The sequence below is a fragment of the Branchiostoma floridae genome, chromosome 13 (genome assembly GCF_000003815.2).
Source record: "Branchiostoma floridae strain S238N-H82 chromosome 13, Bfl_VNyyK, whole genome shotgun sequence".
Taxonomy (NCBI): domain Eukaryota; kingdom Metazoa; phylum Chordata; class Leptocardii; order Amphioxiformes; family Branchiostomatidae; genus Branchiostoma; species Branchiostoma floridae.
Window position 1 is genome coordinate 10,201,841 of NC_049991.1, and position 23,133 is coordinate 10,224,973.

The 23,133-nt window shown below is 43.4% G+C and overlaps 1 protein-coding gene across 1 annotated transcript; it reads left to right on the top strand.

Moving 5' to 3' along the window:
* The first annotated feature begins 14,730 nt into the window (after positions 1–14,730).
* Positions 14,731–23,106, top strand: LOC118429211 (somatostatin receptor type 2-like). Its single transcript, XM_035839674.1, has 2 exons — positions 14,731–15,023; positions 21,625–23,106. The coding sequence occupies exon 2, from the start codon at positions 21,757–21,759 to the stop codon at positions 22,960–22,962; it is 1,206 nt and encodes a 401-aa protein (XP_035695567.1). The 5' UTR covers positions 14,731–15,023; positions 21,625–21,756; the 3' UTR covers positions 22,963–23,106.
* Positions 23,107–23,133: the final 27 nt, after the last annotated feature.

Genomic DNA, 23,133 nt, shown 5'->3' on the forward strand with positions numbered 1-23,133 from the left:
TGAATTCGAATTTTCCCTTGTAAAGCTGACTATGCACCTATGCTAAAGCCTTAATTTTCAACGCTGTTTATCAGAAAATTGACCACAATCACGAGAATCTTTCTTTAGAAATAGTTAAAGGTTGCTGGACTGTCAAAAGAGTCGCCGTTAGGGCGTGGGCACATAGGTCGTGCGATCGTCATACGATCACTAACTTCGTTTATTTTGGAGGACAACAATATACGTCTCCTGCAAATTTCAACTGTCTTGGTACACAAAGTGCTGTTTGGGATGCATGTCGGTGGTTCATTCTGTCATGGCCTGTGACAGAACCCTATGGCATCAAAATCGCACGACCATCGTACGACCTATGTGACCGCGCTCTTACTGTAAGAAAGATCTTGCAACTTGAGTAGTAGGTTAGTTCTTGTCCACAAAGTTACCTATGTTTTCCAGGGAAGACAGACTTGTCTTTGTGAAACGTGTGACATATCTGACCCTTCTGCATTAGCTTTTATCCCAAGCATATCCAGACTGCAAAAGGTAGACCAGACTTTCACGATGATGTATCTGCGGTAGCTTCAAACGAACGTTGGCGGATGCAGCTTGAACGGTTGACGTAGAAGTAGGCGTAGAAGTGATAAGGACGTGGGTTCCGTAGAACATGAGTCTAACATTTTGTATATGGTGTGCATCATTTCTGTGAAATTATCGTCTGTGTCCCCCATGAATCAAACCATGCATGGGATGCCGAATACGAATTATGTTGTAGAATCAGATTGATTAAATACTTGAATAATAAAGAGAAATTTATATTCCTGATAACTTTTGATAAACCAACTCTAACCAACCATACATCTAGCTACATTTATGTAATTTCCAAGAAGCGAGAGGAAGTCGAATGTCCGAAAATAGATTAGACGCATGTCTGTATATATAGATGTGTATGATTGTTTCTATTGTTACATATATATGATTCTTACCATGTGACCTGCACTTATCCCAGTGGGGCAAAATGTGCAGTAAAGGTCTTCATTCATTAAAACATTTTAAAAATGCCACTTTTTTTTGTCTACATCACAAGTTGAATCTACCTTTATTAAACAGAATTGCATTGCATTCACAGCGTCTGAATGCGACTTTGCTGTGTAGTTACGAGGGGCATTCAATAAGTAATGTCCCTGACCCATTTCCCATAGCAGGAGATTAATGAAACTTGGCACAGTTATTAGTCTTTCTCTTCATAGGAACCACCCAGAGTTTTGCATTTCTCCCATCATTTGATGTAGCTCTGGACACCGTTCTTGTAGGACATCCCAGGTTGGTCCTCCGACAGATGCCTCATCAATGGCAGAAGAGGGCCGACCAGCTCTGGGAGCTGTTTCCACAGACTTCCGACCTTGTTTGAATTCAGGATGCCAGCGTTTTACAAGGTCATATGATGGGGCATCATCACCATAACTTTTTTTCATTCCATCAAAAGTCCCCTTTGGTGTGCGTCCTTTCAAATACAAAAACCGGATCACTGCGCGACACTCAACTTGCTCCATTTCACACCTGGTCCATTTCACACCTGACTCAGTTCAAACACCAGTAAATCAGTAACCACAATTAGTTCAGAGCTGTTTTTTGCAACATAACCCATAGAGATATGACTCATAACACATGCAAAATTTCATCTAGATCAGACAACTGGAAGTGGGTCAGGGACATTACTTATTGAATGCCCCTCGTATGTCGTAAGAAGGTCTTAAAATATACACACTTGAACTTAAAATACCAACCGGCCAATTCGTCCAACTAGGGAGTTTTTAGTAGGTTACCGAAATCTTGGGGAATTCTCTTGGTTTGTTAAAGCGTGTTTTTATTTGACAAAAATGACGCGTTTATGTTGAAAATAAGTTGCAAGTGGCCATCTGGGTGGAGACTCATTCAGAATATTTGTATTTTTGGCGTTAAAATCCTGAAATATTTACCTTTAAAATGTTTTCCTAGCCGCAGGTCTAAATAAATCCAAATGTGTCTGCCGACGACGGTAAATCTTTGACATGATTTTGTCTTTATATATTTTGTTGTGCATTTCTACATTACTTGTGCAATACTATTATCAAATCACCTTACATAATATCAAACAACGATTTATTTATTTATTGATCTTGTAGGGTGGTCCCTTCAGTCTTAATACAATAAGATGGAAGTTTTTCCTAGTAGAAATCACCGTGATGGAACTGACGTAGTACACTGCCAGTGACCTTTATGATATCATGGGTGGATTTGAAAATGTTAAGCTGCAAGGTCGAGACTTTACAGCGTCTCGCGAAGAGCAGCGTTAAGTTAATCCCTACTCGGTCACCAGGAGGATTTAAGCTGAAATCCCACCCGTGCTATGGTGGAGTTATAGTGATAATTAGAGGAGAACGGATCATCAGTCGATTTACCATAATAATAGAAGTCATTAGACAAAGCTCAAAGGTTAGTGATATTTGTCACCTATAAACGTAGGAGACTGAATACTTCAAAAGAAAGCTGAAATGGCAAATTACCAAGGCGCCCACGACGTCAGCAGACGGCTTTACTGTTGTAAAATCGCTCGTTGATGTTGCCCTCTAGTCAGGACGCGAGACCTTTGGGTCATCAAAGTTGCCGAGACGAAACAATAAACGCGGGCTAAATACTCCGTAGCGTGAATGTGGGATTATTTAGTCTTCTTGCCGATGTGCATTGACGATGACAACGTAGTCCACTGCGCTAGCGCTTGAAAGGGTTGGGCATCGGACAAATTTGATTTCTTGTCACATTTATTTGGTACTGAAAAGTAATATTAATTCAAGACTAAGAACGTGATACTTGGAAAAGCTGTGATAACTTGTTGTGCTTGATTATCTTATCAATAGTCTAGTCTACGCATGAATTCATGAGTTAAACCTCTCTACTTCAAATTTTCACTTAGTCTAGTTGGCCATTTTACAGACATGTACTAATGCCTGTACTATTGAATTAATGAGTTAAGACCACCCAAACTCATTGTTTCACTGCTAGTAGACCACATATACTGGTTGTGTTGTTGTCTCTTACTGATGAATTAATGAGTTAAGACCCCTCTAACTCATATTTTCTCCAGTTAACGCGAAAAAGTAGCTACCACGGATATCGACTTCAAAACATGCTTGAACTAAATAAATGTGATGAATAGACAGTTCTCATCGGACTAATAGCGTCGACGTTGCTTTAAAGATGTACTTCGCGGCACGCGCGAAGTGTCAATGATAGTAAATTGTATGTCTGCCTAAACTTTAGCATCATTGCACATCGGTCAGACATGTGCGTCATTGATATACATTTGATGCATCATCATTTCCCACTCTTTTCTTCTTACCTTGACATTTCCCTACTGCCCTTTTCGAATTCAACGAAGGCCTAGGGAGCTATAAGTTATAGCCTTTACTTTAGATTCAAAAAGGCTATGAATTACATTTATGGGCAATAGTCTGTATAAAATGGCTCTCAATCTTCAATTCAATGGACGTACACGTACAATTTATAGACTATTTTAAACCACGTTGCGTTGCGTTGCGTTGATAAAAACGCAGAAAGAAACCACCCAAAGGCGTATGGACCTAGTTACACATCAAAACTTCTCGCCAACTGACCGTCAAGCCCATGAAAATAACCTTATTTTTACTCAATGTGGTAATGCTGTCAACAAATGCCACTGCTCATCATTGATAACTGTTGCACCCAGGGCAGAAAAATAAGATGATTAATGACAATCAGCCCTTCTGCCGTACGTATTGGTAATGTTTACACATGTCGTGAGCTAGTGTTCTGTTATCAGCGAATCGTGACACCGCACATTAGTTTTCTATTTGTTAAATTACACTCGTTATCTCCCTGTTAGAGTACTGGGGCGGAATGGCGTTAGTGAATTTGTAACTGATGATTAACGCTACTCGTCTGTAATCATCACTTATAAAGCTATTAATATTTCACATTCGCATAAACACTGAAGCAAAGAAGCAAAGGCTTATTGTATTTCTGTAAACTTTTGTCTTACCAAACAAATTTTGAATGTTTCTTAGCGTATGTTCACTGTCCTAGCTTAGACTTAGGAATCTGGTTGGAAGGTCTCAACGTACAAACAACGGTTTGGTTTAAGTTGTTTGGCTATGATATTTCTGCGGTACACTCGCGCTGAAAAAAAGAGTCCGTGGTCACAAACCTCCGTGAAGTTAGGGTGTTTGCTGTCTGGGCTAATGTGTTTGATACTCTCTTTATCGGGAAAACAGTTTATTGAAACCCTGTTTCCATTTATGCCCAGTTAGCTGTTTTTATCATACCTCTAAGCAGTAACCAACGCAGTGTAGCAAGCCGGACTCTACCTTCTGCTTGGAGAGTGCAACTGTAGTTAATTGGCCGGCCGGCTTGTATGCCGGAAGGTCATCATCATCGTTCGGCTGCAGCGCAGGCGACTGCAAGCCTTCTAAAGTTCCATTGGCTAAACAACAGCTAATTTAATGGGCTATACCACACTAGTTTCAAGATTGGGTGTCGATTCTCCAAAACCAAGGTGTCCAAAATTGCCATGTTTCCTATGAACCCTAATAACTACCAACATGCCAAAATTCACCAACAAATCCTTCAGACGTCTCTCTAGTCATAGCTGCGAACACACAGACAAAAACTGTACCCCTGTCAGAGGTCATTAACCTCCTTCTCCTGGGTAACAAGTCGTGTAAATTGTATTTGATTTGCACACAGGACATTAGCTTTTTGCTCTCACATCGCGCCGTTATACAACCAACACCCAATGACTCTTCATCAATTTTGCAATTATGTTCGCCAGAGAAGTGCAGATGCGATATTGGAAACAATTTCCTGACATGTAACAGCTTGTTAGAAGTATCAACTGAGATGAAGATTGAACGGTGTACCGGCTGGTACTTTCCAATATAAAACTAGATTTAGTGCACATCGTATGTACGTACGTAGTGATGAGATGAACTTGTTGAGGAAAGCTTTATAGATCAACGTTCACATTACAATTCCGAAAGAAGCAAATTTTTCCTTGAAAACTTTTCCAAACCTTACCGACCAACAAAAACAACCTTCTTGCTGAAGTCTTCCAACCCCTTTATATATGAAAATGGCGGACAATTCATCTCCCACTGCATAAGGAAAAGAAGTCAAAACCATTAGATAGCTTAGAATTAGATTTAGATTAGACGTTATTTCCCTTTTGCAATTGATTTATCTATGAATGTAATTTTACTTCTCTATTGATTATACAAGTATATGCACCACTGGTTTACTTTTTGCAAATAGCCTACGGGCATAAACTTGCAATTAAGATTACTATAATCATTATCATTATTGTTATTATAAGTGGTAGCAGGTTATGTCTTAAAGATGGTCCAACTACCAGACCTGCCTATCCAAGATCCATGTAATTGTATTTCTTACTGCCAACTGCTGCTTTCACATAGATCTTTCTGTTAGAACAGTCATGAATAGATAAATAGGGCTAAAGGGTATCTGAATAAAGGAATCAAGAAATGTCTTTTTCCACTCACCGCAGATTCACAATCGTGGTTTCAAGCAGAGAGCTTAGTGTAAAGACACCAGAGCCTTACATGTAGATCTCCGGAACTGAATGTAAGCGCGCACAATGGATAGAGCGAACACTTCATATCCAGATGGTATTTGTTATCTTAAGGTTAAAATTTGAATAAGAATAGCTCTTAGACGCTGCCGTGAAATTTGGAGCTCAAAGTTGTTCTGGCTATTCACAAATGTTATCAGAATACACGTAGGTTATCAAAAACTCAAAAGGTTCACTCTTGCCATGTAGAGAGTGCCCGATATGGTGTTCTCGTGCATTAAGATGGGGGAATGCATTCACGGGTCTAGACATGTGTCATTGAGTTGTTATTTTTCTTACATCCTTTCAGCCTCAGGAAGGCCCTTAAGACATCCGATAACATGGTTTCATCTATTGCACGACAAAAACACCTGGAGTCATTTCCTTTATTCTATTCCTTCCACAGGTAAACCAATATCCTGCATTGGATTGTGTCCAATTATAAAAAGGAAAATAATTTTACTGTACAGCCGACTAACGTCCTTGAGCCGACAGAGTAGTTTTACATGAAGCAAAATAGGTTATTACTAGTCTGGGCTGGGTGCTGTTGTAGCAGTTACGTATTACGACAAAAACCGAAGTGTTTTAAACAAGAAAAGGTTTTGAAAAAGATGATCGCAGGAAAATCACCAGGGCTGTCGTGCTGCTAAGACACTTGTACTTGTCGGCCACGGTAGTTACGAACCGGACTCTTCAATCCTGTCACTATTCCACATGTGGAGTCTTGTACATGAAAAGTTGACAGATCGACAATAAACGTCCACGCTATACAGCTCCTGTGGTTTCTCTACCGGAACACGTTTGATGGATGCCCCGATTCACTGGGCGGTTTTGATGTATGCATGCATAGTTTTAGACTAATACATCAAGAAAAGTTGCTGTGAAGTACACATTTCGATCGACGAGAATCGTCTCAACTGAATAATGATAACCATGGGACATGGTTTAACTTCAGAAACGCTGTACTTGTGTAGGCTGTATGTTGCAGTTATAAAGTGTGTGCTTATGTCTCTGACGGGGAAGGTTCCATAGAAGATATTCATGCTAGGTCATTGTCCTTTCTTTGTTTAAGAAGGAGATTACAAAACTTGGAAAGGAAGAAAATCCTCGATGCCAGTGGCAAGGTGAACAAGGCATTTGGCTTTTGTTTCATTCTGCACTGCTGATGGGTTTACACGGAATCCTTCGCCTTAACTTTTGAATGTCAAATCAGTAGGAGCTTAAATCTTACAGCGATATCAGTTTATCAGCTCACACCACTGGCATTTCTCGAGGCTGTCGTTTGAGCTTGCAAAGACCGCGTGAAAGCCAGTGACGGGGGCGTATTACGAAAGGTATAGCGTAATTTCACGGCTTGGCCCCGCTGACGAATCGTTTGGAGTTGTTGAACTTTCTGGAGTTAGAGCAGCACCTCATTCCTGTCGTAAATCCTTTCTTTGTCGTTAATGTAACATTCATCAAATTACATGATTAGCTTCACGGCAATGACTCTTCAGCTCTACCTTCTCTTTAGGAGGCTCGAGTTTGTTGCTAAACGATAAGACCCTAGCTGTGAACTTGGCATTGATTTACACTAGACTGGCCGCTAGTATTACTCATCTGTGCAACCAGCGGGCGACACTAGGCATGAATCTATTGTTCAGCCTTACCACCTTTCTGCGTGCGTTAACTGGATTGCTCTGAACCTATCTCATAACGTGCCACTTCTGACGCTGGGGGCGCTACACGGGAATCGTAATGCTAGCTTGATGAATCACTCTCAAAGAACAAGTCTCGAAAAGTCGTGCTCTGCTGAATGCAAAAATTGAGAAGATGACAGGGCTGCCATGCTCCATCATCTTGACAAGCTTCTTTCATGCGTATCTAAAGATTTTCTGGCAACCATCTCAAACAAACAAAAAGTCCAGGCCAATTTGTCCACCATGAATTACATCTTGTGCAATCGCTGTAGAGATGTATTTCTAAAAATACTCGTGACTGAAGACTTCCAAGTGGGCCTTTCCCCGCTCAAATACTGCTTTACAAAGGAATTTCAAGTGCATTTCACCAGCAAAACCTCACGCTACAATGAGTACATACAAATTTGCCGGTTCAATTGACCTACATGTAGTTACAGAAATGATAGGGAATCATACTCTTAGCAGGAACATGTAATAAAGCCTGTCTTCCGCACGAACGCTACAGAAGTTGGATGTAGAGAAATCTTAAGCTGGCGTGCCAAATACTACTTTACACTGGAGTGATCTTAATCTACAGCTCAAAAAAATGCACCTTAGTTTTGCATATGAATGATAGGGATATAGAGTTGCAGTTGCTGCAGATCGAAACCTGGGTACTATCCGGATAGTAGTTCGCTCCTATTTTCGCTTCTGGTATCCCAGACGAAACAACAGAGAAGCGATATATATACTGTATAATAAATGTCAGAGCTATAAGCAACTAACTGTATATATTATACATGTTTAATGAACGCCGGAGCGAACTATTCTCCGGATGGTATCCAGTCTAGATCGAAGTGTAGTCGACTTCGAATTCTCTGAAGAAGGCTGAAGAATAGATTTTGGCAGACGTAACATGTGCTAGAATAATGCTAATTGTACACAACTAATATCTTACAGTGAGTGGATTCGTCATGCTAGCCGTTGTCGTTTTTCAGAGTTTCAATTAAACGATGAGGTTTAAAACCCGGTAAATTAGCATTCTGGTTTAGTTTCTAACAAAAGTCATGTGTTGCTGTCTGATGAAATGTTGGGCCGTTTCCCAAATTGTGTCCAGTTACTTGAGTAAGTGGTACCTTGTGTATACCACTTCCGGGATGTCTTACATTCATCAACATTGTCTGTTTCAATTTATAGATATGTAGGAGATAGAGGTTTTGTGTGGGTGTGTTAAAATATGTCACCTTTCTATATAGCTATCAGTACATTTGTCAAGTTCTTTTGAGCTCATCTTACGGAGGGACGTAGTCTAAACGAACGTCGAGCATTTAAATCAACCTCCTTGATCAGACAGTGCAGAGTGCGTGTGCTAGTTACAGATATCACTTGACAAGCTTTATGAGTTTGGCGCCAAAACCAGCCACTGTGGCGCCTTGGCACTTCTAAACACATTCTCTCAGCAGGCGGTAGATGGTTAATATAAAACAATGCGAAGCTTCATTTTGCAATAATGGTTGATTTAATAAATTATAATTAGAGAGTGCAAGTCCTCGTTTCCATTGGGAGGCTTCCAACTTTGTTATAACCAAACACGGTGCCAATGCAAAGAACAGATCAAAGATACATACAGAAGTCTACAAACACATATTACTGATAGCATATCTGTAGTTAGTGAACGTTTTCGTCTGAAGACGTCATCATCAGTTCCTTTGAGATTGTGTAAAACGGCTCGTCTTGTCGATGTCAGTATAATTACGGGGTCAATGCCCGGGATGAATGGAAAGCTCTTTTTTCATGTAGCGAGATGCTATAATTACTTTAGCAGATGTCTCCCGTCTGTCGTGCATGCGGACTGTCAATCATGTCCAACATGCCTTTGATGTACCGAGCTGGTGCCGATGGAGGACTCTTGACACTATTTTCATACTGCTGGTTCGTAGGATGTTTGTTAGAACAACAAAGTAGAGCGGAGTTGAACATACGTGGAATTGATAGTTTTAAACGTGATTGTTTTTTCTAAACTTCAATCCTGGAACAATTATTCACAACATATAACATGACCATCTCCATTTAACACATCCTCCATTATCACATGTTATCTTTGAGACTCCAGCAACTGAAAATCAATTCCCTGCATCCCTGTGGAACAATTTTGGACCCGGGCCAACTCAGCCAGCGAAGGCACTGAAACGTTGGATGTGAGCTCAACCCTGGTTGTGTTTAAAAGAACTTTACTATACTAAAACAATGCTTCAGGTTTACCGAGGTAGAAATAGTTGAAAACGACGAAGTAAACTTCTGTAAAACTTTGATAGCCGGAGACAAATCTGCGCGTGAATGGCACAGTCCGGTCTCACACCGGAACATGTCATGATTCACATCCGTGACATATTTGCCTCACGATTTTCTTCAGTCACCTTTAACTGACAACCCGTATGTGAAACATGTTACCTTATAAGATGTTCTATTCAGCTTCTACCTTGGCACTCTCCAATCTATATATATCATCGTCAAGAGAAGAATAGGAAAGGTCAGTGTCGACAGAATTCCCCTATTCCCTAACCTTATCATTACCCAGAGGGTAAACAAGAAACCACCTCTACCCTTTCACGCTCATTTGCACAGTTTTGTTCTGCCGTCAGACTTCCTGAGAACCCGCCCGTATCTAAATATGAAAACTACCTGATGGATGAAGCTCCTAAACAGTAGAAAGGAACAGGTATTACCTCTTTTCTGACTAACCATAGATCCCCACGGTGTTTTTGAATGCGGATGATGCATGTACCTTACAGGTGTGTCCAACTTAGAAACATGAGGGAGAACTGTGCTTGCGAATCAGTTTTTTTTGCTGTCACGAGGTATCAAAAAAAGAAGTACAGATCCAAGAGTGCTTTGGTTTCGTTTACTTGGCATTAATCAAAGAAACTATTTACGGTTCGTTCAACCCTCTCCATACATTAGTTGATTTGAGGATATTTTAACTTCTACGCACGTTTTCACACAGGCAATCATTTTGCAATTTCATCTATAACTAAGGCATTTTCTTACACTGTCAGGAACAAGCCATCTACGGTCGCTGATCCGTACCTTACCTTAGATGCTCTTAAAACTTTGCTGTGCCGCTGATATATAAAATTAGATTAGATATCATTCTAGGAGCCTTGCGGAGGTACTTGCCTGTGTTTTACTTCGGAAACTTTAACTAACTTTGTATGTGTAAAAGTACACATTTGTCTTCTTCTATGGCATGCGCGGTTATTGCCCTGTACTGCACGTGGCTCCAACCCCCATGCTCCGTTTAAATATGTCCCACGAGAAGCTTTGCAGAAGCCGCTTGTATTTCGGTTTGAAGCTCTGATCGACTGAATGCCATGTACCATGATGAAAGTGGATACAGCGCAATGAAGGGGCTTTAGGCGATCAATGGGATTTCTGGAGAGATCTTTTCAAAGCCAGGCAACCGGCTGTACCCTGGTAATTACACTTCGATGTTGGCTCTTTCCGTTCTAAAAATGAAAATGCAGGTAACTAACCGTTGTAATTAGTGGTAAAAGGAAATATACCACAAAGCCAATATCCATTCCACTGTGAATGTCAAAGTAAACGACCTTGCCTCGGGTCCTCTTCTGTGTACAGCTTGTAACCGGCATCAAAGTTTCTATGCAGGTGAAAACTAGTCACTCCTATTAGAGACAAGCAAAATATTCATAACTACATGGATAGTTCGTACTTATAGTTTTAATACTGATCAATGATTAATGTAAGGACTCTTGTATAGAAGGTGTAATATGAAAATACATTCATGCATTTATTAGATATAAATAAACCTAACATTTGTACATCTAAAACCCAGTGGAATGAAATACGTGAGTATATACTTATGTCCCTTGACAGTTTGCTCGCCATTGATAGCAATTTATAGCAATTTTTCAGAATTCTGCGCAATGAAGTGTAAGGGTTACGTGGAGGCGTTATCAAAGTCCTCCCTCATAGATTCTCCAGTAAGCCCAATGGAGGATCGTCCCTTATATCAGCGCAATAGCGCGGAGAATCAGCGCTTACTGGCACGCGCAGAGGGGATACAGTAGATGTGAAGAGTTTTGTGTACACTTTTGGTGTAAAGCGAGCACCAGACTGAACTTACTTTAAGCCCGTTGGTGCCAAGTCTAAATGGCGAAGGGGGTGACATTATTGCGGTGGCCATTTTGAAAACAGAAAAATAAACGATTTTCCACATATCCAATTACCTTAGTCGTCACCTTGCATCACCGGTTAACAAGTTCTGTACTGGGAGACGGCGAAGTTTCAGTCATTGTACATTGCCAGGGCGTACATCGCCTCTACCAGGCTCCGTGGATCGGTGGTCTTCTGGCCGGCCGACTCCCCTAGTGTACTATTGACTCTATTTGTCCAATTTCTACAATTAGACCACCGATCCACGAAGCCTGGTAGAGGCTAGGGCATACACACAACCAGTTTGAGCGATATGGCAAGACCTATGGTTTGTTGGCGGTGTGACTGTTCTAAAAGTACAGTTAAGCCCACAACGTCATTCTGCAACAGTGCCCAAGGTTGCAATTGGTGTGTGGGCATCAAATCAATTACAAACAGCTATTTTACTTCTTACTTTGTATCTCAGGCCCCTTTTTTCTGGGCGATGATTGCTGAGTGACGACCGGGCCTGGAAAATGGCAATGGGTATGGAGTATGGCCTATTCTGTCACGTTTTGTTTATGTACTTCATCCGAGTTGTTATATGTTTGTATATTACAAGGGCCCCACTGAAAAACAGTAATATGACACTGAAATGGGCCACCCTAAAAATAAATAGAAACAAACAAACAAGCAAACTGTACAGCGACCAAAATATGGTTTGTGTATCCTTTAATTTTATATTTACACTGTCGTACATGATGAAAAAACATGAGTTAAAGGGCACATATCAAACAAAACATTTTAAAGAATCGTTTTTCCATAAAACTCATGTGCACTGGTCGCTCAGGGCTTGTAACCTCTAGCTGGTACAAAAGGGAATATTAGTCGAAAAGACCATAATTAGAGACATTCACGTTTGCAAATGCATGACTGAGTACTCTCAAGACGTACGAAACGTTCGGTGACTGATCATTAGGACAATTTCACTCTCGACCTGTTGCCGAATCTAAGGTTTATTTCTAATGCTTTGATGTCATGCCCTAAATATGGCGACGAGTGGAGACAAGTCACAGATCACACGGTACAGTAGACGTCATTAGCACTCAGAACGCCTCGCCAACAAGCACTCTGATGAACCCACACATCTCCGTGTGAGCCTTCAGCCAGGTGCAGAGTTGTAACACTACAACCTGCATCTGATGTCTTCTACACTCAGTCTAAACGTCTTTACATTCCCATCTACTGTTTCAAAGTAAAAGACCGACTCATGAGTGAGTGAGTAAGGGAGGGAGGGAGCCTTGGATGAAGGGGGAAGGAGGGAGGGAGAGAATGGTTGAGTGGAGGGATGAGTAAATTTATGAGTAAGTGAGCGAGTGAGCGAGTGAGTGAGTGAACGTGAGTGACTGATTGACTGACTGACTAACTGACTGAGTGACTGAGTGAGTGACTGAGTGACTGACTGACTGACTGACTGACTGACCGACCGACCGACCGACCGACCGACCGACCGACCGACCGACCGACCGACCGACTGACTGACTGACTGACTGACTGACTGACTGAGGGAGCTCAGACAAAAACATCACACATGCTTCACTCACGGATACGAAACGCAATTTGATACACCGGTTCCTAATTTTTATACTTTTTTAGTAGAATCCCGTAATATCATATTACCATGCCAGTTCAATCCCTTGCGCGCTGATAGAAGTATTGAATTCTCCTTCGTGTTAAACTGAGGATAGCGCATAGAGATGATATTATTAGCGTGGCATGTTTCATTTCCGACATGGTTTCGCGTCTGCCGGGAGAAATAAGAGTAGATGTGTTCCACATATTGTACAAAATGGTTCGTTATTCTGTTTATCACGATGTCCTTTCATAGAACGTTAACTACTCAATTAAGCCCAGATTTGTCCGGAATCGTGCGTGCTATCCGGGGTAACCGTCGCATCTCCCCAAACCGTTCTTAATCATCATCAATAAATGCGTCGAGGGCCGAAGAAATTGGTTATATGAGGGCGTGGAGTTACTCATTAGTTTTCCGTTTACTTCAATCTGTAAAAACTGAGGATTGTTTATCACAAAGCCGTATTAGGAAGCCTAGAAAATACCTCCCTGTAGTGCTCTAGCGAGAAGTAGGTAGGTATTACCCGTTGGATTTGCGTAACCGCCGTGGATTTTGTTACCAAAAGAACGGGAAGCATGTTTTGGCGCTTCCCCTCGACTTTCTGCTGAGGTGATATTTGGAGGTTACATACAAACAATATTCGCACTTATGGCAGGGTCTTAGGTCGACGTACAATTTTAATGTCGAACCATCTGCCGACAAGAATTCAAGAAATCTTTTCCGTAACGAGACAGCTGGATTGTGTATTTTAGAATCTCTCATTCCGTGATCGTACGATATATGACCCTTTCGTATGTAGTGAGTCGTCAGTTCAAGGCCAGTACTTCTGCACTACTGAAGACAAAGTCAGCATGCTAAAGCTAGCGGCACAATTAGAACCCGCCGTATATATACATACGTACAATTCGTCTGCAATTTGAGGCCACGACCGCCACGGATTTCTGAAAACGTTCAGGTGCGTCTCCCGTACTAGCACGTACGGGGGACGAATCCGCAGCCCGATGGCACACAACGTCTTGCCTGCACCTAAAGTTCTACGGCGTGTCTGCGTGCTCCAAAATCCGTTGGATTCCCTACGAGTTCGTACAGAGACGGTACTTACCACTTACGGATCCCAAAAGATTGCCCACGTTTTGGCACGTACGAGTGACAGCACGTAGACAGCACGTATGTGCACGTACGACGGGTTGTGCCCTTAGCTTTAGAAACCTTCGGTACTTCCAAGAAACTGATTGTAAAATATTTTATTCATATTGCTTGGTCTTAAGATACACCTCAGTCTGCGACCTATGTTGGAGAATTAGCAGTGGTCTTTTCATTCGCCGCGTATTTAGAGTGGCTAACATCAAAGCTTTTAACCGATCGGTTGTCCATTTCGATTGGCATAGCTGATAGACCTTCAGACACATGAAGGGGGGGTGGGGGGTGGATCTAAGTTATCCACCGGAAAATATTGAATAGAAGCCGAAATTTAAAGTAACGGATGACGTTGAAATTACTGGTGGTAAGAAATAAGGTGCAGTGGGGTGTAATGATGTGAAGTGTAAGAATGACAGACATGGGAGGGCACGAAGAAAAATGTAATCACATCAAGCAACATTTATGAAATAAACTGAGATTTTTGCATTATTGCGGTTCTTGAAAAAGGCGTTCACGCTAATGTGAATATTTATGATAAAATCCTCTTTTTTCTATAAAATGGTTTGATCCGTGGGGGCGTGGCCTCGTTGTGATTGGTCAGGAGCATGCGGGGGCGAGCAGAGGCAGCAGACACATTTGGAGCTCACATGCGCCTTTCACAGAGCGGCCACAGCCTAACTATTAGGTCTTACCCTTCCGCGGAGCAGTGTAAACGGAGAGACGTGCCTGTGGTGTTTGCCGAGCCGAAGCCGCTGCCTACCGGGGGTAGATGTTAGTTGTTCTCTGTTCGTCCTCACAACGCCGCCTTAGCTACAGACATAACGTGAGTACAAGAAATCCTAGTGAATCTTCTCTCGCCCTTTTTTAACGTCAACGTTTCTTAGCTACTTCTTGGATTGCGTCTTACGCAAGCAGCCCAGTCTTATTAATCGTCTGTCAGTGCTGCTGTCATGATGATGCATTTATACATTACGGAGCGTCTCGCAACATGGCACATTGAAACGTTGTACATTGGAACCCTCCGACGAAATTTTCTATCTAGCTTTCAGTTTTACAACAGAACGAATCAGTAGTAGAATGGGTAGATGTAAAAAATGCGCTTTTCTGGATGATCGCACATGACAAAATAGATACTAGTATATTTCCCTGCATTGATTTCTGAAGCCCTTTAGAAGAATATACGCCTATTTAACCTGATTAGTCATTGGTCCCGAAAGTTGCCCTTTGACCCCACAATACTAAGAGATGTCAAACTGTCAGTCCTCCTGTGGTCCTCGTCTACGACGGACCCCTCCACTTCTGCTCACCACGCAAAGCAGAAAACCTGCCCAGCGGTGATGTTGGTTTTTCGACGCCGCAGGGAAGCACGCTACGGCTCGAGGCCTTGGCGGTCACGTTTTGATTACCCTCGGGAGGACACGTTCTTTCCACGGAAGGTTTGATTTGGTTCCGCGGTCGGTTGGTACTTTTTTCGTGTGTTTCTCTCGTCTCTTTACTCCTGTGTGTGCTTCGTTAGAGGTTCGGAGCGGCCTTTACTGATTATGGTTCTCGCTGTTTGTGTTTCCTTTCTAGCACGGCTTGGAATTCCGGCTGCCAGCTATATCATTTTAATCCTTGCGTTGTCTGTTGTTTTTTGCATATGAATACTTGATTTTTGAGGGAGGAATGTTCCGGAGTGCAGGGGTGACTGCTTTACGCCATTTTCGTTACAGTTTCAAGCCTTTCTTCCTTCTTAGGCCGGGACGAGTTTAGGACGCCTTTTTCGTTCAGGCTGGCGTTTTGTTCTGCGTGAAGCTGATTGATTCTTGTGTGTTTTCGTGCCTTTGTGAATGTTTTAGCAGGGTCCGACAGCTACTCCAAGCAGATAGTTGGTGCCCACATGGCAGATGGTGGTTCTCTCGAATTTCTTTTGTCCTGGTTATGTTTTTGTATCCATAGTGATCCTCCGCGAAGGAAAGCTGTGGGTGTTGGCTTTTATTGCTGAGGTGTGGAGCAGAACGAGAGTTTCCAGATTTTGATGTCATTTTTTGATTTTCGTGAATATTTCAGGCAGGAACAGAGAACGACGATGGCATGTTCCAGGAGGCAAGATGGCGACCCCCCCCCCCCCTCCTGGTTCCTTGTTTTCAGGATCAGACGTCACCCCGCTGAGAGAGCTTGTCGTAGCGTTCAGCCAACCCCTCTGAGCTTCGAAGGCTGCAGTCGGTACGATTTGGGTGTCATTTCTGTTTTGGCAAGGTAGAATTTTCTTTTGCTTTCCTAGATTGAACGTCGAGGCTGTGTATGGGGTTTCCGCTAATATTTTGCATTAGTTTGGAGTTTGATTTGCATGTGTATGAGTGTGTATCTGTAAGGCGCGTTTGGATGTTGTGGGCGCGCGTGACCCAGCCTTACGCCACGTAACGCGGCTCGCTCGCATGTGGGGGGGCTGGGCGGTGTGGAAGATGCGTTTGTTTTAGACTTGTCTGTCTGGGACCGGACCTGTTGCCGGGCGCCCGTCCCTCCCCACTATCTCATGGTTCACGTGTTGTTCATACAGGTCTGACGCTCTCCCCCTCCAACAACAGGGATGCGAGGGACACACCACCACCCAGCTCCGGGACACGCCATCATCAACCTCGCCAGATGTGCGGCCCGATAGGACCCGTTGGTGGCCTGCACAAGCTTTAGCAGCAGAGAGGGGTCAAGACGCGCCAGGGAACCTGTTAGGCTGTGATGTTTTATGTTGTGAACCATGTTTTCTTTGTACTGAATAAAGTTGTGAGATAATATATACCAGGGAACCTGAGGAGGCGGCTTCAGGGCACAGTGCTACAAGGGACAGCGGTCAGAGGATCAGGGTCGACTGGCGCTCCGGTCCCCGACACCGCCCAGCCCCTGCCGGTCAGTTCAGCTAACCCCGCCGACAGCTCAAGGAACGGACTGTAAGTCATTTTTTCCCCTATTTTTTTTGATGGATTTTGACATGTCGTTTTCCAGTGCGATGGGGTGCCGCGGGATGCTGGATGGTTAGGAACTAATCGAGTAACCCTGTTTTGAGATTGGTCTGACCAAAAACGTCTTTGGTTTGACGCCTTTTTTATAGCACAGCAAGATATCATTCAGTGCGACGGGGTTCCGCAGTAAGCTGAATGACCCGAGAAGTGTGCAGTCGTATTTTCAGCATGGTGTGACGTTATCCAGCGCGAAGGGTTTCCGCGGAAGGCTGGACGATCCGAGAAATTGTGCTCGTTTATTTTCTTTCGTGATTTGCTGTGACATCATTCAGCGCGAAGGGGTTCCGCGGAAGGCTGAATGATTCGGGAAGTCATGTACGTTCTTCCATGACATTTTGTAACTAAATCCAGTGCGATGGGTTTCCGCGGGAGGCTGGATAATTTGCTAGGCGGAAGTGCGTAAGTATCGTCGCCGGACTGAGGCCTGGCTATAGGGTGTGCGCGGGAAACGGGCATTGAGGACAGAAGTGAGCAGCCTGATGTGCGTCTGTGTATAAATGATTTTTGTGTCGCACAGTGATGACGTACCAGATGCAGTACAGAGCACGGTTCAGTTATGTCTGTTTTTCCTTCATGTTTGAATCGCTGTGTAAATTTGGAGTGGGTATGATCAGTGTTGGGAAAACGAGTGCGAATACTTAGGAATGTGTGGTTTATGTAACGTTAGTGATAAAAGTTCAAAGAAGAGCAAGATGAGTGAGGGGGACAAGTCGAGAGGAGTAAGAAAGGAATCATATGAGTAAGGGGAGAGGAAAGGTGATAGAGCGAAGATAAGGATGGGAAGATGAGAGAGGGATAAAGACAGGGTGTGATTTGAAAGAGTAGACAGGGAGAGGAAAGGAGCGAGAAGGTACCTTAAGGAAGTATCTTTGTAGGGAGGTATTAGGGGACAGGAGAGGAAAGGCTCCAAAGTCAGAGAGGGCAAAGGCGGAAGACGATTTCCGCATCACTTCATAACGGAGGGGCCGAGGACTGATTCAGGACAAATAGGATACTATTTAACCTGATTAGTCATTGGTCCCGAAAGTTGCCCTTTGACCCCACAATACTAAGAGATGTCAAACTGTCAGTCCTCCTGTGGCCCTCCGGCTACGTCTGGAGCCTGAAGCGACCCACCCGCCCAGCCCTCGACAAGTTTTCTGCTTTGCGCGGTTTTTGGACGCCCGCTTAATGCGGTCGTCTCAGCGCATAGGTGACTTTAGGCTCCAGACGATTTCCGCATCACTTCATAACGGAGGGGCCGAGGACTGATTCAGGACAAATAGGATACTATTGAGAATGCCACAACCGCATAGTTGATGTGATATTGAAACTTACCAAATCTATTCAAGATGTCCTATCCCCGGCCAACCTTATCCTGTCTGTTGTTGCGCACTTGCTGCGATGCAATGACTATGTACATGTTGAACAACAACCATCTAGGGCGTCGTATGTGTTTTGAATAGACTAATGTTTGTATTTGCCCAACGCTCTGGAGATGTATCGGCCACTGGTATGTTTGACCGGCAAGCTCGTAATTTTGCTGTCTTTGTAGCAGTCTAAGAATAGCCCTGTCTGTCCACACATATGTAGAAGACGCAGTATCTAGCATGTGTGATTGTTGTTGTTTGTGATAGCAGAAACCTCGGAGGGAAAAGAAATAAGATCTACTTACTGAAATGGTTGTAATTGTATCCACTACCAAGTCGTTAGGATCTTTTGACAGCGCTAATGATTGTGGATAATTGATTAATCGATTGATTGTATACTGTAAAATGGTAAATACTCACGGACGTATATTTCGTAGTAGGTAGACTGAAATTTGCAGTAGTTTTGATTTCGCGGTTGACACAAGGCGAAGGCGGGGAGATGCAGACTAAAATGTTCGCGGTGGTTTTAGGTTCGTGGTGAAGAGGGTACTGTGAAAACCCGCCACATGAACTCACCGAGAACATTTCCTTTTTAACATGTTAAACATTTGTCTGAGATAGTGTCTGGTTTAATAATCACGTTCTTTCAGCATATGGAGAAACGGGCTTGTTCAAAGAAACTTTCACTCTCAGTATTATCATCATAGGCGCTTGGCCAAGCAACAGATTAAAAACACAGAGCGTTTGAAATCACAGATAAACGAGTTTTCAGAGGAATCGCTCAGTTTTGCTTGGCGGAAAGAATTGAAATGAGGTGTTTGATAAAGTTAAAGACAGCATCAAACAAAGGTCTTGGTATATTTAGCAGTTCAGTTCAATTGGCCTTGAGTGGCGGCCTGGCTTTTACTCCCCAGGAGAAGAAAAAATGGTCGCTAGGAAACAGCATGTTTCTTTTCCTTTGGAACGGCAACATGAAAATTACATTTTCTATTCAAAGGGAGCAGACAACCGATCTCTAATTGCGTTGAAAAAAACATTACATAGAAGTTTACTTGCAAGTTCATGCTTGGAGGCTTATTGCAAGTACATGGTGGAAACAAAGGAGGTATACGTAAAGAGAAGAGTGAGAGTGAAGAGTGATTATAAAAACATGAACATTATTGTAAAAATTAGGCTACTCGAATCCTAGTGTTGGCTATTTCTAAACGGGCTAACGTTGTGTGTGACTTCTTTCTTGGAAGCAGAGGGAGACGAAAAGCCCCACTTTTCCTACAATTTGTGGGTTCTGCGATTTAAAGAAGAAAGTGTTTTTTTCTGTTTGAGGGTACATGTCGCAGGCCAGAACAGACAGTGGGAGCAGACCGAACGTCTTTGCGTCACTTACACCATGATTTCTGTCACATTTTTTTACCACGTGTAGTTCCGTGTCCGTTTAATCATCCGTTTATGTTATGTCAGGGGATAGTTAAATACCAAGGTGTGTCGTTATTGTGCCCCTTTTGTTCATTGGGTGAAACTTTGAATTCATTCTACGATCCAGGTGGGTTTTACAAAGCATAGTTTATAATTTCTATCAATAATAAAACACTGTTTCTTATATTGCCATTAACATTTCAAAAAAAGTGTACCTGGAGGGTAAAGCTCAAGTCCTTCGTTTTTGCTTCCACGGCGTTGTGTTTATTGATCTTAATCCTAAAAATAGTTGAATCGTTTGGATCATGGAATGAAGATTTATTAGTTTGTTTCTGGCAATTCACCGCACGTGCCTTAATAATGCGGTCGCTAAGAGCTAAATCATTATGTAGTACATGGTCAAGTGGTGGAGTCATGTGTGTGTTTGTGTGCGCATTTGTGTGCTTGTGCGTGTGTGCGTATGTGTGTGGTGTGGTGTGTGTGTGTGTGTGCTTGTGTATGTGTGTGTATGTGTGTGTGCTTGTGTATGTGTGTCCGTGTGCGTGTGTGTGTGTGTATGTATGTGTGTGTGTGTGTGTTTGTGTGTGTGTGTGTGTTTATACCTGTGTGTATTTGTTCATATGGGATGTTGATTAGAGATAGATTTTGAGATCGAGCACGTACTCGATCATATCAAAGGACAGGAACCCGAGCAAGCAAGCAAAACCCGTCACATGTGAGAAATAGTCGCCGGTCCCCCACTGAAGGGTCGCAATGACTCGCATGACTGGTTCCGAGGTGGTCGAACGATGATTCCAATACAAACTTTCGCACAACTATTTTGATCCTCTTTAGACAGCCTAAAATTACCGTCGCCGGCGACATTGTCGACAACAACAGTCGCACGACTATATAAGTGTTGTCTGTTTGAAGTGGGCCTTAGCTCAAGTACGCCACCTAGCAATCATCACTATGTTGGCAAGATCATGTAATCAATGAGATATGCAGAAAACAGTAGAGCTATGCAGATTACCTTTTCGTAGATATTAGCCTCTAAGTGACCGGTGGATTTCTTGCGATGTTTTCTTATTTACCATGTCTGCGTTAACTCTGAGGGATTTCTTTTCTTTTGTTCTTTTGGAATTTTTATTTATTTATTTATTGATTGATCTTTAGGGTAGTCCCTTCAGTTAACGTAGCAACTGATTTCCAAGGGAGCCCTATAACAATAACAATAACTCAAAGTGCAAAAGATAACTACTAACATAGGATTGAACATAACAAAGCAACAATCCAATTCGGGTTTGTAAATCATATAAGCAACTTAGGAACACTCAAAAGAAAAACAAAAACAACTCAAGATCACAAACTCATAGGGTCATTGGACGGTCATTGCGGTCAGAGGTCAGTGCCATTTGTCCTGATCAATCGGACTGAACATAAGAAAGAATAATCCAATTCGGATCAGTAAATCATATACGCAACTTACTAATAACAACTCATACACAATAACAACTCAACATCACAAAAATCATAAGGTAATTGAACAGTCATTGGGAATTTCAATATATTTCACATGCTGTGATGTAAGGAGAAGGGTAATCAAGAATCATCACAAAGAATTGTGTATTGCTATCTTAATTCGTCTCTTGAAGAAACCCCCCTTTCTGCTCTTTGTTTGATGCAGGTCTGGACGATTCCATCACTGCGACCCTTGAGGAGGACCTTCGTGAATAGTAGCTGTTCATTCGGTGTGCCAGTTAGAACGGACAGACTTGATTGAGATATATAAAGCATAGCAGCTCACGTTGACATAAACATGGATCAATTTGAATTCCTCCCCTTCGATAACCTTACCTATGACGACAACGGAACTTATCCGTACCACAATGGCTGGACCATCACACATGTGATCATCCCATGTATTTACGCTTTCGTCTGCTTTGTTGGAATATGCGGGAACTCTCTCGTCATCTACGTGGTTCTCCGTTACGCCAAAATGAAGACAGTCACAAATATCTACATCATGAACTTGGCCATGGCTGACGTTCTCTTCATGATGGGTATACCGTTCCTGGCGGCCTCCTTCGCCCTGCGCAACTGGCCGTTCGGCACGGTCATGTGTAAGATCGTCCTGTCTCTGGACGCCATCAACATGTTCAGCAGCGTCTTCAACCTGACGGTGATGAGCGTGGATCGCTACCTGGCCGTGGTGCATCCCGTCAAATCCGCTGACTTCCGCCGGCCACGCATCGCCAAAGTCGTGAACGTCTGCGTCTGGGTCGCGTCCATCATCGTCATCAGCCCCGTCATTGTAGTGGCCAAGCCGACAGAACAGCAGGACGGGTCGTACGCCTGTAACCTGCACTGGTCCGACTCGGAGGATGGGATGGCCTTCTGGTCCACCGCCTTCATCGCATACACCTTCGTCATCGGCTTCGTGGCCCCGCTCATCATCATCGCCGTCTGCTACACCCTGCTGCTCAGAAAGGTCAAGACCGCAAGCGCAAGGGCAGGGGCACGAGGCACACGCAAGCGCAGCAGACGCAAGGTCACCAGAATGGTCATCGTGATGGTCGTGGTGTTTGTCATCTGCTGGCTCCCGTTCTACACCTTGCAGCTGGTGAACTTGAACGTGCAGCTGCAGGTCACCCCGTTCCTGGTCGGCTCGTACCACTTCATCGTCACCCTGAGCTACGCCAACAGCTGCGTCAACCCCATCCTCTACGCGCTGCTCAGCGAGAACTTCAAGAAGAGTTACCAGAAAGCCATCTGCCACAGAGACGCGTCCATCGACGCCTTCACCACGCACGACGCCAGCCACACCCGCCGCAGAGTCAACTCTCGCAGCAAGGCTCAGCAGAACGGCGGCACGGACTCCACCCGGATCGAGATGCGCAGCTTCGGCGGCGGGAACGTTCTCCGCTCCAGCCTGGAGAGGAACGGGAGGAACCGCAGCCGGGCGTACCACGCCGACACCGTGCGGACCATCAGTAACGACCTGACTCCTGACAAGAAGGAATAGCGCCAGACTATTACAGCAGGGGGCGTTGTGAAGTGAGATAACATGGGACCTGTAAGTACACAATAGTGTGTGGTGGATATCAGCAGCTGGATTTTGTTGTACTGGATTTGTCATCGGAATTGCAATTCTATTTTTGCTCATTGTTGTGTACCTGACTGACTGTTTCGACAT

Coding starts and splice junctions, on each gene's coding strand:
- LOC118429211 (XM_035839674.1), top strand. CDS start 21,757: ATGGATCAATTTGAATTCCTCCCCTTCGATAACCTTACCTATGACGAC.